At 38.7% G+C, this 14883-nt stretch overlaps 1 protein-coding gene across 1 annotated transcript; it reads left to right on the forward strand.

The window, feature by feature from the left end:
• Positions 1–2000: 2000 nt before the first annotated feature.
• On the forward strand, positions 2001–14834 carry MIOS (meiosis regulator for oocyte development). Its single transcript, XM_017817743.1, has 11 exons — positions 2001–2168; positions 3067–4433; positions 4638–4736; positions 5664–5921; positions 7111–7280; positions 9139–9204; positions 9815–9973; positions 10670–10822; positions 12001–12205; positions 13299–13428; positions 13644–14834. Exons 2-11 carry the CDS (start codon positions 3137–3139, stop codon positions 13738–13740), a joined length of 2634 nt encoding a protein of 877 aa, XP_017673232.1. The 5' UTR covers positions 2001–2168; positions 3067–3136; the 3' UTR covers positions 13741–14834.
• Positions 14835–14883: the final 49 nt, after the last annotated feature.

Raw genomic sequence — 14883 nt, forward strand, 5'->3', positions numbered from 1 at the left:
TGCTTTGTACCTGTCATTGGAGTAACAGCATTTACTGGTTCAAAATACAATTTTTCATTTTTAAATTTCTCTGAATCTCTCTTGTGCCAAAGACACAGGAAACACCCCTTCTGTAGTTTGTGTATATGTTAGTAGTGTATTTGGACCATCATTAGGACTCAAGAAATGAGACCTCAGATACTTCAGCTACTGATTCACTAGTACCTAAAGAACTGACTCTTAAAATCAAAGTTAGATGATGTGCTTATTGCAAATGTTAGCTAAATTCATAAACTAAACTCGCATACTTTCCCATGGTAAAATGTTAGGAACATACAAACTGAATTTCATCTTTGTCATAAAAAGAACCAGCAGGTGATTATTTGAAACAGATGTGAAAAAGTCACTATGTCCCACTTCAACAGTAGCAGAGGAAATGGAATGATGAAAAATGAAAAAGATAAGCATGAAAATACAGGCTGCCAATTTTGCCTTTGATATATGATAGGCTACTCTATTTGAACTACTCTTATTTTTTTCTGCAATGCTTGGCCTTTTTTATTTATCAAAAAAACTGCTGAGTACCTAAAGACTACCATTATTAAGGGGGAAAAAAAGGCTGGTTTTATAAGGGAAAATGCTTTTAAAATTGAAGGAATATTAGAATGAAATCTAAGCCAACTAGTTGTTGTACTGTTATATTACATTTGTGGCTTAAATTAATAAACACCATGAAAATTTAACATACAAAATGTAGTTTTGTTGGATGACACAAATTCTCCAGTATGTTTAGAGACGAGAAAAACCAGAAAACAGACATTAACACAAATGATATTAAAAGCCACTCAATCCACATGTTTTAAACTGAAGGCACTGAACACAGGGAGGTTATTGAAAAGATGGATAGGCAGTACTTTATCATACATTTTCCTTAAAAATTTTTGAAAAGCTATAAAAACACTGGTAACACCATTACAAATTATTTACTGTAATTCAAAAGAAAAAATAGGAAAATATTTAATAAGGAAGCCAAAGAGTATGCATTCCCTTTCTTTTCTGAGAAAAGAAAGAAATAAGAGAAGCAGCTAAAATAAAGAACTAAGATCCTGACTCTAACATTGATAAATAAATACAAATGTGACATCTAAATATTTCCAGACCAAATATTAGTTTCTATATGAGGAAGGAAGTTATTCAGAGAGAACTTGAAATTGTCCAATTAATACTTCAGCTTGTAATTTTTATTTTGGACAAGTTTGAAGAGCATTATAAACAAAAGGAGAAAAGGTTAAAATTCACATCTCCGCAGCTTGAAGAAAAGCAGGTTGTGAAATTCTAATAATATGGGAGCAAGGAAATATATATTTTTTTTTTCCTTCCAGGTAGTTTATAAGTAAGAAAACTTTATGACTCTGAGTTTCATCACACACTGGAACAGGTTTCCTGGAGATGAAATGGAGTCACAAAACCCCATGCTTTGGCTACTTGAGTAGGGCCCTAGAAACAGAGGGTAGGGTTAGATTGGATATGGGGGAGAAATTTGTCACTGTGAGAGTGGTGAGACACTGGCACAGGTTGCCCATAGAAGCTGCGGACTCCACACCCCTGGAAGTGTCAAAGGCCAGGTTGGTTGGGGCTCTGAGCAGCCTGGCCCAGGGGAAGGTGTCCCTGCCCATGGGGAAGCGGGGGGTGACTGGAAGGGGATATTTTTAAGGTCACAGAATCACAGGGTGGGTCAGGTTGGAAGGGACCACAGTGGGCCACCTGGTCCAACCTCCCTGCTCAAGCAGGGTCATCCTAGAGCACATGGCACAGGACTGCACCCAGACGGCTCCCGACCAGCCCGAATCCGGGACGCTCCGCGACCTCCCTGGGCGACCAGTCCCGGGGCTCTGAGGCGCGCGGGGAGGGCGGGGCTCCCGCGGCCAATGGGAGAGCGCGGCCCGGGGACGGAAGTGCGTCACGGCCCCGCCCCGCGCCAGGCGGAGCTTCCCTTTCCCCTTCCCGTTTCCCGCCGCCGCGCGCGCCGGAACCGCCGCGCTTTTCCTTCCGCACCGCCCCCGCCGCCGGAAACCCGCGTGTGCTTCCCGTGTTTCCTCTCAGGCGGCGGGGCTGGCGGGTCGCCGTCTTCTCCCCCGCCCCTTCTCACCGGCGGCGGCGGCGGTGGAGGTGCTGGAGGGTCCCGCGAGGTGGGTGAGCAGCTGCTGCGCCCGGGAAGGTGGGAAGGAGGGAGAGAAGGAGGGTGGCAGCGTCCTGGCTCCTGCCGGGAAGGGGCTGCTGAGGGGCCCCTGCGCCCCTCGGAGCTCGTAGAAGCCGGGCGGTGTGGAGGACGGGCAGGCACACACAGGCCCGGGGAAAGTAAATACCGCTATCTTTTCATACTTCCCAATCCAGCATGTCCTTTTCCCCAGTTATAAAAGACGTTTGTGGGATCTGTTTGTAGGTAAGCGTGCGTGATGATTCTGGGCATGAAGCTACTGAGAGTGTAGATGGAGTTTAACAGTGATGTTAAACCTTTTTGAATGTTGCTGGACCAGATACGAACGAAGACAAGGTTACATTGGGCAGGGGGTGGCATCAGGAGCTATACAATAAGATGACAAGTTGTGTTTCTATAGAAATCTTCAAAGAGAGCAAGCCTTTCTAGGCTGTGGAGCAGGCTTCAGATAAAACAGACAGACTCTAATTTTTGTCAACTAATGCCCTTCAATTAGGGAGAGAAATTATCTTCTAGATGTTTGAGGGAGTGGCTCCTTCCCTGCATCCCACCCACGAATTGTGCCACATTCCATCTTGGTTAATGTCTTCTTGCTTAACACTGGTGTGGAGTTTGTAAACACAGCAAATCCTGTTGTCATCAGTTTGTAAGTGGCTGTGTTGGTTCTGTCTTAGTAGGTACATGCCAGCAAAGTGTGCTGTGAGAAAAATTATGTAATGCAGAGAATGCTTAAGGTTTTTGCCTGAAACGTGTTACGTCTTAAACCCCTGGGCTAAAAGTCGTTCATATTTTTGTTTGTTTAGTGATGTACTTAAATTGCAAAAGAACTTGGGTTTTGATAATGTTCCTACAAATTATTTTCTCAACAGTTTTCATATGCATGGATATCACCTGAATATTCTTACCAGAGCTTAGATTGTGCATGAGCTTACCCCAACCATGAGTGGCTCCAAACCTGATATTCTGTGGGCCCCGCACCATGTTGACAGATTCGTTGTGTGTGACTCGGAGCTGAGCCTTTATCACATCGACTCTGCTATGAGTTCAGAACTTAAGGCAGGGTCCTTGCGGCTGTCAGAAGAAACTACGGCTACGCTGCTGTCCATAAACTCGGATACGCCCTACATGAAATGTGTGGCCTGGTATCCCAAGTACGATCCCGAATGTCTCCTTGCTGTTGGACAGGCCAATGGCCGAGTGGTACTTACCAGCCTTGGTCAAGATCACAACTCAAAATGTAAAGATTTGATAGGCAAAGAGTTTGTTCCCAAACACGCACGGCAGTGTAATACCCTGGCGTGGAATCCACTGGATAGCAATTGGCTGGCTGCTGGCTTAGATAAACATCGGGCTGACTTTTCAGTGCTGATCTGGGATATCAGTAGCAAATATGCCCCAGAGACTGCAGTTGCTACAGAGAAAGTAAGACTTTCAGCAGGTGATGCGGAATCAGGACTGGTAGTAACCAAGCCACTGTATGAATTAGGACAGAATGATGCTTGTCTCTCTCTCTGTTGGCTTCCACGGGATCAGAAGCTGCTGTTAGCTGGAATGCATCGAAATCTGGCTATCTTCGATCTAAGGAACACAAGCCAAAAAATATTCGTAAACACTAAGGCTGTCCAGGGAGTGACTGTTGATCCATATTTCCATGATCGTGTAGCTTCCTTCTATGAAGGTCAGGTTGCCATATGGGATTTAAGAAAGTTTGAAAAGCCTGTTTTGACCTTGACAGAGCAACCAAAACCCTTAACAAAAGTTGCGTGGTGTCCAACGAGAACTGGACTGTTGGCTACTTTGACAAGGGATAGTAATATCATTAGGCTGTATGACATGCAGCATACTCCCACCCCTATTGGAGATGAAACTGAGCCAACGATAATTGAAAGAAGTGTCCAACCTTGTGAAAATTACATTGCTTCCTTTGCCTGGCATCCCACAAGTCAAAACCGAATGGTAGTAGTGACCCCCAACAGGACTATGTCTGACTTCACAGTTTTTGAAAGAATTTCTCTTGCATGGAGTCCAGTGACATCCTTAATGTGGGCTTGTGGACGACATTTGTATGAGTGTACAGAAGAAGGAAAGGCTAGTTCCTTGGAAAAAGACATAGCAACCAAAATGCGGCTCAGAGCTCTGTCAAGGTATGGTCTTGATACTGAACAAGTTTGGAGAAATCACCTCCTAGCTGGAAATGAAGATCCTCAGCTGAAATCGCTTTGGTACACTCTGCATTATATCCTTTATTTTACTGTAGTTTCTGTCCTAAAGAAGTAATATACCTTTGTATGTAAACCACTTATATGAAATGCATTAAAATCTTTAAATATAATGTAACATCCTGTAAATGCTTTGCATGTTAACAGGATGTGACCTTAAATTTTTAAAAACAGTTTTTCAAACACTTGGGAAAAATTAAGCTTCCTATACATGAAAATACTTATGAAGCAGTATACTGAAGATATGGATCAAAAACTTACAGGAAACAAAGGTCCCTTAGTTTATGCTGGCATTAAATCAATTGTGAAGTCATCTTTGGGTAAGAATGTTCTAATTTTGCTAAGTTCTGTTGTAGTATGTTTGCAGAGTGATGCACTCATTGGTCTATCTTTAATAATTGTCCAAAAAGGCTATTTACAAATATTGAAACAAAGTATTTCTGTTTGTGTATTAATAATGTCAGTTAACAGTTTATATTACAGTAATTTCCAGAATTTTCAGTGTTCAGTAATCATAAAAGCATAATATCCTCAGAGATAAATCTTTTAACTATTTCAGACATAGTGAGTTTTGACTATGGCACTGAGAATTCTTGCTCCCCACAAGACTGTTTTATTTTCCAAAGCTCTACATCTGGATATAATTCTAGGAATGTGACTTTACTGTAGTTACTGCTAACGTATTAAGTACGTTTGCACAACTGTGTTTAGATAAGCTGTCCTGTTCTGAAGTGGTAATTGCCCCTGGTGTATCACATTCAGCCTCTCGTGCTCACTGAAGTTTTTGTTAGTATAATCTATTATTTGAATCTTCTCTATTCATTATATGCCTTTTTAATATATATGCTCCTTGGACCAAAAAATAAGTCTTCAGTGGTAGGAAAGCTTCTAGCACATTGATGCTGGCTAAGAAGAAAACTGGTAGAGCAGGTGCTTGACTGTGTATTATGTATTTTCATTTTGAACGTAATGAAAAGCCCTGTCAACTGTAACAAGAGGTAGAGGAAACAAAAAATATCTTAGTGGGGAATGTGTGTCAAGTTTAGGTGCATTTTTTTTTTTAGCAGATCAAAATAATTTTGTGTATGCTGCTCCTTACTGTGGAGTTGTAAGCACTGTTAATTTAAAGTACTGAAAAATAACACTCAGCTTTTGCACTCTGCATTATGATTGAAATGAAAGCCTCATGTTGTGATTGCGATGTAAATTGTGATTTAAGCATAATTTAACTTATTTCCCATTTCTAGGAACAACAGAGAACCTCAGGCACAGCAGGAGTGGATCTGATAGACAGGCAGATATTATTCAATATCTGAGTGAGGAGAGATACTTGGCTTTGCAACTCTGTGGGTGGATAAAGAAGGGAACAGACTTAGATGTGGAACCTTTTCTAAATTCATTGGAACAGGAAGGAGACTGGGAACGAGCTGCTGCTGTAGCACTTTTCAACTTGGACATACGGCGAGCAATACAAATTCTACATAAAGGGGCTATCTCAGGAAAAGGTGCGTATTGTGTTTAGTGTCTTCTATTCTGGCACTGTATCAGATTAGTAGATTTTTTTTCTATTAACAGAATTATGAAAGATAGTATGGAAGAGATGCCTGTTGTCTTATAAAGTTGTTACTTGAAGCAGTTGTATTGGAGCTTGAGAATCTGACAATCCTGGTATTTCGCTCCTCAGACTACCATATGTCATACTGTCTAATTAAAATAGATCAGATGTTTCAGAATTTCTTACTGATACAAACCCCAGAGAGACATACATTCGGAACTAGTGGGATTTTTTTACTTTAATGGATTTGCTTCTTGGCTGGATGTCATGTAAATCTGCTTCTATTGGGCTGCATTGCCAGTGCAGTGGCTGTGGAATAATTAAAACATAATGTTTGGGATCTGCAGAAAACATTTGTTTTGGGGTAATATCTATTAAGAGTTGCGGTGTATGATGGAAAAGTTAAGACACTGGATCCGGGAGATGGAAGTGGCTTTGTTCTGTTTTCTTGCCAGTATTCCTCCTACAGCACTGCTTTGCATCTGTGTTCTCTATTAAATTAGAAAGACTGTTGTGCCACTAAAATGGGTAGGTAAGACAAGACAAGCTCTAAAGATTCCTTTATTTTTAGTATTTCCCCTTTTAGTGGGGGTGTGAGTGTCTATCTCTGGTTTTCATGGAGGGGTTCAGATTGAAGACATGCTATCTTCAAATTCAAGAATAAAATTGAACTTTCTGACAGAATGAATATTTAGATGAAATAGTTTCATGTTTTCTTAACTTGAAACTGCTATATAACATTGTCATCCTCCAGCTAGATCTGTTAAGCGATGGCTGGATATACAATCCTGGTTTTCACTTCTTCTGGATATGAATTATGATAATGACAATCTTTTTTGATAGCTATTTCAAGATACCAGAACCAGTGTGATGTTGTTTGAAGTGTAATGAGGCTGTTGTGGCTTGTGACTTTTAGAGATGTTAACTTACCTGAACAGAGGCATTTAATGCAGAAACAAGTGCATACATGCTAGTGTATGCACATTTATTTTAGCTAGTGTTAATTCTACTGCATTTTGTCTTGCATCCTGACAAAACATTGCGTTTTAAATGGATGCTTTCAATTACAGTTTTAACTGGATTTTTTTAAGTCCTTAACTTGAATAATACTGTTTCACTGATTGCTTTTCATAAATCAGGTGATCTGAACCTTAACGTAGTAGCAATGGCTCTGTCAGGCTACACAGATGAGAAGAACTCACTTTGGAGAGAAATGTGCAGTACTCTGAGACTGCAACTGAACAATCCCTACTTGTGTGCAATGTTTGCTTTCCTGACAAGTGAGTCTGGTTCATATGACGGTGTTTTGGTAAGTAAATTTCTGTTAGTTTAAAATTCCTCTGTGTAATAGGAGCTTATGGAAACATGTAGGGGAAGTGCTATATACTCCATGAATTAATCAGATTAGAATATATTCTTTTATCCTGATGCTGGCAAATAGCATTTGTTTCTTCTAAACAGACATCTCATATTAGTGAATATTGTGTTAGTGAACAAATCATGCATAAACAGCCAAAATATCCATTATAGTTCACACATTTTTTAGAGGGATTTTATCTTTGGCATGGAGTTATTAAATCACTAGAAATACATTATCAAAATAATTTAAACAGTGGGTAAAAAGGGGAGAGAGGTTAATAATGGAATTGCAAAAAGCTGAATAAATGCAGGGGAGTTTGCAGAACTTTCACCAAGCTATATTTGCACTGAATTGTATTTTATTTTTCCTTGTTTACTTGTTAAAATAATTTCACTGTGTAGGAATGGTAAGCAGAGCAGTTTCACATCTGAAATTGATACAGAATTGCCATGTGAAGAGCAAACTAAATCTTTAATCATGAGATACTTTGAATCTTTGGAGAAGTAACATACTTGATTCTTGGTTAGCGAACAACAGAAATACTTGAATCAGTAGGAATTATTTAGCCCAAGGGAGGACTCCTGTAATGCAACAGGGTAATTGGCCCAAAGCTGTTGAAAACAAAGTTGCCATAATATGACGCTTTTACAGTAATAAAATAAATAAAAGATTAGAATCCCAGAGGAGAGAAACCTCAGTCTTTTTTTCTCTCTTTGAAAGAGAGTATTCTTGTTCTCTGGTAGTAATTTTCTAGGTTTTTATTGATTAATTGGAAACTCACTGATCATAAGGTGTTATTTGTTTGTTGTTATTTTAATTTTTCCTTCACTAAGACTTGTTGAAGTTTGCATGAAAGAGATTTTTGTCAAGCACATCTTGTTTTGGCAATGTCAATCACAGTTTCTATTCTGAGCATATCAAGAGGGAAAAGTGTGGGCATAGCTAAGTACCAGAATTAATCTAGTCCAGTTCTTTTTTTCTTCAGTATCTCATCTAGTAAAAGGCTTAAAAAGCAGAAAGTAAATATCACTGCACCTCGAGTGTCAATATACTTCTGAGAAATTCATGTTCTGGGTGTTTGGAGTTAGTTTTTGTTTGCATGGGGTGTTTTGTTTACTTTGTTAACTTTTATTTGCAATTTTAGGAAGGAATTGAGTGGTTAGGCTAGTTATTTTTCAAATATGATAAATGTGACTACTCACCCTTAAGGGGAAGGAAGCACCTAAGATTCATAAATGCTCATTGGTCGAAAGGAACAACAAAAGTCAGAGGGTTCACAGTCAGAAAGTTTTATTAGTAAATTACACAGTTGGTGTGGAAATTGATATGTTAGTCCCTGATTGACTATAGAAGCACACAGCAGTGGGTTTTGGATAAAGGAGTAGGGTGAAAAGGAAGAGAGGAATTAGTGGGAGATTTTGTAAATATGAAAATAGTTTGTTTTTCTTTCGCCTGTGACTTGGTGAACTCTTGGCTATTTGTGCTTGAAGCACTAAGCCCAGCACTACATGACTTGCAAAGTTTCTTTTTGTAGAGTTTCATAAACAATGGAGGATGTGTTGTAGGAGGCCTTCCTGCCATTTGCACAGACTGTTCCAGTAGCCCCAGTCTTCCTCTGATACCTCTGAGTATAAACCATTACGGTGCTATACTTAGTGTCAGCTTTCTTCAGATGCCATGTTTTCTTTTTACACAATTGATTTCATTGTATTAGTTACACAGTAGTGGAAATGCTCTGATTTTTATAATGTATTGAAAAAGTGGAAACTTGCATGTGATGTTAATGTTCCCATTTTTCTCTCTGAAGTATGAAAATAATGTGGCTGTACGAGACAGAGTGGCATTTGCTTGCAAGTTTCTCAATGATGCTCAGGTGAGTTTGTGGTTGCACTTCTAAGCAAACTTTTAAACTGGTCTTTATTCAGAGAAGAAACTCTGGGGTAGAGGGGCGAACACTGGAAGTAGAGTCATGTGTGATTTGGTTTTTGTCATCACAGTAGTATATAAGGTATGGTATTGGTTTTTGGTTTGTACCTTCAGCTTGGTTTTTGGTTTGGTTTTTGCTAGGTTGGTTCAGGGGATATTTTTTGTTTGGTTTTGTTGTTTTGGTTTTTTCTATTAGTATTCATCACATGGTAGTTTAAGTGCTATTGCATTACCTGTAGACCTGTTTTACTGGAGAGTGTTTGTACTTATTCAGTGGTTATTTCCAGATGCTTATGTTCTCTCAAGTTAAAGTTTGGTTTTACAGCAGGAACATTTTATTTTAGATTCACCGAAGTATTTAAAGATTACATAACTTCCCTCTTTGCACTTCCTATTAGGAAGCTTAAAGTTCGTTATAAATACTTGATTTCATGCAATGCAGTACAGTATAATAGTTTAACATTTTCTGTGTAACATCCAGCAAGCAGCATATTCTGTTAGCAGAAGACACTCTTTTTATATATATTTATATATTTACTTATGTATTTTTTTTATAGCTGAACAGGTTTATTGAAAAGCTGACGAATGAAATGAAGGAGGCTGGGAATTTGGAGGGAATACTGTTAACAGGGCTGACAAAAGACGGGGTTGACTTGATGGAAAGTTATGTTGACAGAACTGGAGATGTCCAGACAGCAAGCTATTGCATGCTACAGGTTAGTGTTTCACTTGAAATAAAGCTTTACAGAGGAGAAAAAAAACATAGTTTCTTTATCAGTGTAGTACCTAATCTTGTGAACTAAAAAGTGTTTTCTGTGTTAAATTGGGACAATATATATTGTGCCTGTTATGTGGAGCCATCTGAAACACTAAGTGTTAATGACAAGCACGTGTCTTTACACCCTCTGGTTGAGATGGTAAAGAGACAAAAGGAAATCATTGTCCTTTTCACTAGTTAAACTGGGAATACTCATTTCTCTCCTTATTGCTGGTGTGTTTCCTGACAGGTGCATTATTTTTTTTCCTTCCAGGATTTTGATGGAGAACAAAGGTGAGGGTTTTTGTTTGTCTGTAAGCATTGGATTTGGGTTTTTTAATGATGGACTTATCTTGGCCCTTACACAGTAGCAGCTATTGCCAGCACAGTATTTAAATGCATATGTAATCTTAACAGTAATATGGATTGTCATATATGACAGAACTTTCAAATCCTTCATCTCACTGATATGAGTTCTTAGGAGGATGTGGCAGCACAAGTATTTTCAACCAGAGAGGCAGACCGAAGAAAACCTTTATCAAACTCACAGAAAATTCATCTTCTTTAAGACAAATTACACTGCATTTTGCAAAGCCTTTTGAAAAAGTGAATAATAGGTATTGTGCATCTGACATTTTTTTCCTGCCTGCTTTAGGGTTCTCCATCAGATGTACTTAAGGATGAAAGAGTTCAGTACTGGATTGAGAACTACAGGAATCTCTTAGATGCTTGGAGATTTTGGCATAAACGTGCAGAATTTGATATCCACAGGAGTAAGCTGGATCCCAGTTCAAAGCCTTTAGCCCAGGTAAATGTAATTCTTGTATGAAGTATGACCAGCCCAGAAAGAAATGTGGCATAGCACTTCCGTAAAAAAAAAGTTGCTGCCTGCACCTTGGCTTTCAGGACAGTTTGTGTGCAAAAGAAGGATTTCAGCTAAGGCTGCCCTAAAACAAGAACCTCTCACTTTTTCTTTTAAGTAACAGGTCTTTCAGCACCTATGACTTATCAACACCTTTTTTTCTGGGGAAACTGGAAACTCTTCGGTTTTTTTCCTTACATGTTGAAAAACAAAATCAGAGATGCATCACCAAGCTGAATTCAGCGTCAGTGAAAATGACGCTGAAACCAGGGAACTAGCTCAAATTGCTCTGTTTTAATTGAACCAAACCTCAAAGCTATTTTGAAGCCCTTGAACCTGGAACTAAAAGTGAACAGCAACAACTTTCATTATCAGTTCTGAACATAAGCTGACCCAAAAACTAACGTCCTGCCCAAATGCTATCTTCTTAACATCTGGTGGCATTTTTAGCCAAAATGGTTTTACTCACAGCACCTTTTACTCTCTCATGTCTTCTAAGTATGTTCATTACAAGTTCTAGGGCCTGAGGATTTCTGAGGAAGGCTGTTTTTTTAATTCATGTATCCATCACAGCTATTTAGGGAGAGCTGCATCTGTGCTGCTCGAAGTGGAAGGGAGTTGAGTTTATTGTTTCTTCCTTATGTGCTTAACACAAATAGCCCCTAAAGAGTTTAAAATATGTGCTCCCTGGTATCAAGTCACAACTTGTGGCCTGAGGGGTGCAGATAAATAATATTAGGATAATCCTTAAGATGGGGACTCTAGAGTGAGTCACCCTACTATAAGGAGGGAGACCAGACAATTATATAGTAAGTAAACTTAATTTCTTCCATTACTGCAGATGTAGCTTTTTATTATCTTAAATAATACTTTTCGAAGTTTTAGGAGTTGTGCATGTTTTTATGTGCTTTTGAAGTACATAAGAGCATTGTTAAGGCATAGTCCTCAGAGCTGTGTGCCACATCTATAAGCCAAGATGTTAAGAACTCCTTCACAAGTAGCCTTGGCTTTCCTTGGCTAGAATATCTGGTAAATAAATGTTTACTAGTTTGAATGGGTTCACTCATAGGTGCAGCAAAAGTGGAACCAAACAAAAAAAATTAATGGGCTTTTGTTCTCTTTAGGTGTTTGTGAGTTGCAATTTCTGTGGAAAATCAATCTCTTACAGCTGTTCAGCTATTCCTCATCAGGGGCGAGGTTTTAGCCAATATGGAGTCAGTGGTTCTCCAACTAAGTCAAAAGTTACAAGCTGTCCTGGTTGCCGTAAGCCCCTTCCTCGCTGTGCACTTTGCTTGATAAATATGGGAACACCAGTTTCCAGCTGTCCAGGTATGACACAGTGGGTTTTAGTTACTCAGCTGCAGTAGTAGTTAGAGGCCTCATTAGCAGTTCCTATTGGAAGATCTTCTGTTGCACTTTTTTCTTTCTAGTTTTGCTCATACTGTAAGTATTCATATTCATCATTTTGAAGGGAGAAAGACCATAATTAAGAACTTGTTTATATCCCATCTGATTTTGTGATGAAACCTTTGTTTCTGTTCTTTGGGGTCAGACAATATGCACAGTTACTTGGTTCTGACAGTTTTCCCAATGAGATTGTCAGTGAAATTCCATAGTTAGACTGATGTAAAGATTCAAGTATTCTGGAGGTCAGTATTGTGAGCTTTAGAACTGAAAGAAATGGAGAATGTGTTTTCTTGAGATGAATTGTAGGCTGCTACATAAATCTTACAAGGTAAATGAATTAATTTTTAGCTGCAAGAGGAAGAGAGAATAAATTTGATGTGTACTTTCTGTCACTAAGTATGAAAGACAGTATAGGTCATGCTGTCACAGCTAAAAAATATTACAACTAGAATTCTTTTGGTTCTAAATGTCTTGGGCTCAGCATTATGTAAGATCTAAATGAAACTGATTTTGTCCATATTTTTAAGACAGTCTTGTTAGAGAGCCACAAACAGCTGTGCAATTGTTATCTGTTTATATCTCTTCTCATTCTTTCTCTGATCTGTGTGAGGACTTCTATATTGTACTTGTTCTAATTCCTAACTTAGATTTTGTTGATTTTTTTTCTAAAGCAGAACATTTCATGTGCAGCAGAACAGGCCCATAATTCACTGGAACATAAATCAATGACTGAAACATAAATCACCACTGAAAGACATTTTGTCTGTAATATTTGCTTAATAGGCAAGTTTAGCATGTCCGTATGATGTGAAACAACAGCTCAGTAATATAATTCTTGTTTTGGCATTCCACCAGTTCTTAATAATTTTACCGACTCCCCTTTTAAAATCAGGCTGCTTCTTCACATAATGTTCCTAATTTCAAATTTATTTTAATAGTGTTGCTGGGGCTGAAATATAAATGAAGTCTAATGATTTACAGCTGTATTTGTGGGGGTGGGTTTGCTTCTGCACAGGAGGATCCAAGTCAGATGAAAAAGTGGATCTTAGCAAAGACAAGAAGTTAGCCCAGTTCAGCAACTGGTTTACTTGGTGTCACAACTGTAGGCATGGTGGACATGCTGGACATATGCTGAGCTGGTTCAGGTAAGTTGATGTTAAAATCTTAGTTATTTCACATGTGTGTGCTGCACTGAGTAGGACATGCCTCCTTTGCTGTATCTATCATTATAATGTTTAAATAATAAAACTGAACTATGATGCTGAGTTTTTCTGAGATACTACACCCCTGCACATAGTTAAATGTGTAGATTGCCAAATTATTTTACCTGTTTTTTCTTTTTTCTGTTATTGCTACTTAGAGACCATACTGAGTGCCCGGTTTCTGCCTGCTCTTGTAAGTGTATGCAGCTGGATACAACAGGGAATCTCATTCCAGCAGAGACTGTCCAGGCATAAATATTGTTTAAAAATATGTGGCTCTCCAATGGATGTCCATCATAGTCCAAGCATATATTTTAGACAAAGGTAATTTGTGACTTACTGACTGGAAAAAAAAAATAAAACGCTATCAAATTAGTAAAATTATGTGTGTATGAGTGTGCTTGGTAGAAACAGGTATTCCTGAAGTGAGCCTCTGTAGTGTGTGGTCCTTATTCAGAGGACTGAAGAAAAGCACTCCTGGATTTGTGGACTCTTTGGATTTACTGAAATCCAAAGACTGTTTTCAGGATAATGCTGATCAGCCCCAAAGCTGTGTTTATATGCTGTGAAAGAGGACCCTCAAAATAAACACTTGGAAAGTGTCCTTCAGAAGATGGCAAAGTGATGCTGTGGATTCCTCTGTTCATTGTTTGATCACACTTTCTTGTATTCAAATGATGGTTTCCTCATAACTTCATTTAAAATGCTACTGTTAACTGTATTCTAAAGGTTATTTTAAAGAAAAATCCATTTCTTCCTGGCCCGAAGTTTTATTCATAGTAAAGCAATGTCTTTGCATTCAAGCTCTTATTTAATTTGCCTACATACCTAGCTGATGTGAATTATAAAGCTAAAGAATTTGGGGGTTTGCTCTCCTAGTGAAGTCTGTAGAGAGGAGTTCCCTGAGTGAGAAGTCATGTGTCTGTTTCAGTGCAGAGTGCAGATAAACTATAGGAGGTTTTTAGTTGAGTGATTAATTTAGTACTGTGGAGACCTGAAATCTCAAGGACTGGAGACTTGTAAATATTTATTTTAAACTACATGCTGAGTTTTGACTACAAAAATATTTGAAGACTCTGGGATAATCAGGATTTCACCGTACTTCTGAAATATACTGGGAAGTGTGGAATCAACCTATATAAATCCTGCTTCTTGTCACCAGCAGACACTAGTCTGCTCCCAAAAGGCTGCACAATTTTAAGTAATTTATCAGTCTAGCTCTAGATGAGTAACCAGCTGGAATTAAGATTATTTATTAACTTGAGAGAGCATCAATGGTATTTTGTGCTAGGAGCTAATTGGTATTGTTGTCCTCGATTTTGCAGGCAACAAAACTCACACAAATTAGGGAAAAAACCCAAACCTGTTTTAAGGTATATGATAATAACATCAGTTTAC

The sequence above is a fragment of the Lepidothrix coronata genome, unplaced genomic scaffold (genome assembly GCF_001604755.1).
Source record: "Lepidothrix coronata isolate B3197 unplaced genomic scaffold, Lepidothrix_coronata-1.0 Scaffold62, whole genome shotgun sequence".
Classification (NCBI taxonomy): domain Eukaryota; kingdom Metazoa; phylum Chordata; class Aves; order Passeriformes; family Pipridae; genus Lepidothrix; species Lepidothrix coronata.

Coding starts and splice junctions, on each gene's coding strand:
- MIOS (XM_017817743.1), top strand. CDS start 3,137: ATGAGTGGCTCCAAACCTGATATTCTGTGGGCCCCGCACCATGTTGAC. Junction 4,434..4,637: donor GCTTTGGTACACTCTGCATT/ATATCCTTTATT, acceptor ACATGAAAATAC/TTATGAAGCAGTATACTGAA. Junction 4,737..5,663: donor AATTGTGAAGTCATCTTTGG/GTAAGAATGTTC, acceptor TCCCATTTCTAG/GAACAACAGAGAACCTCAGG.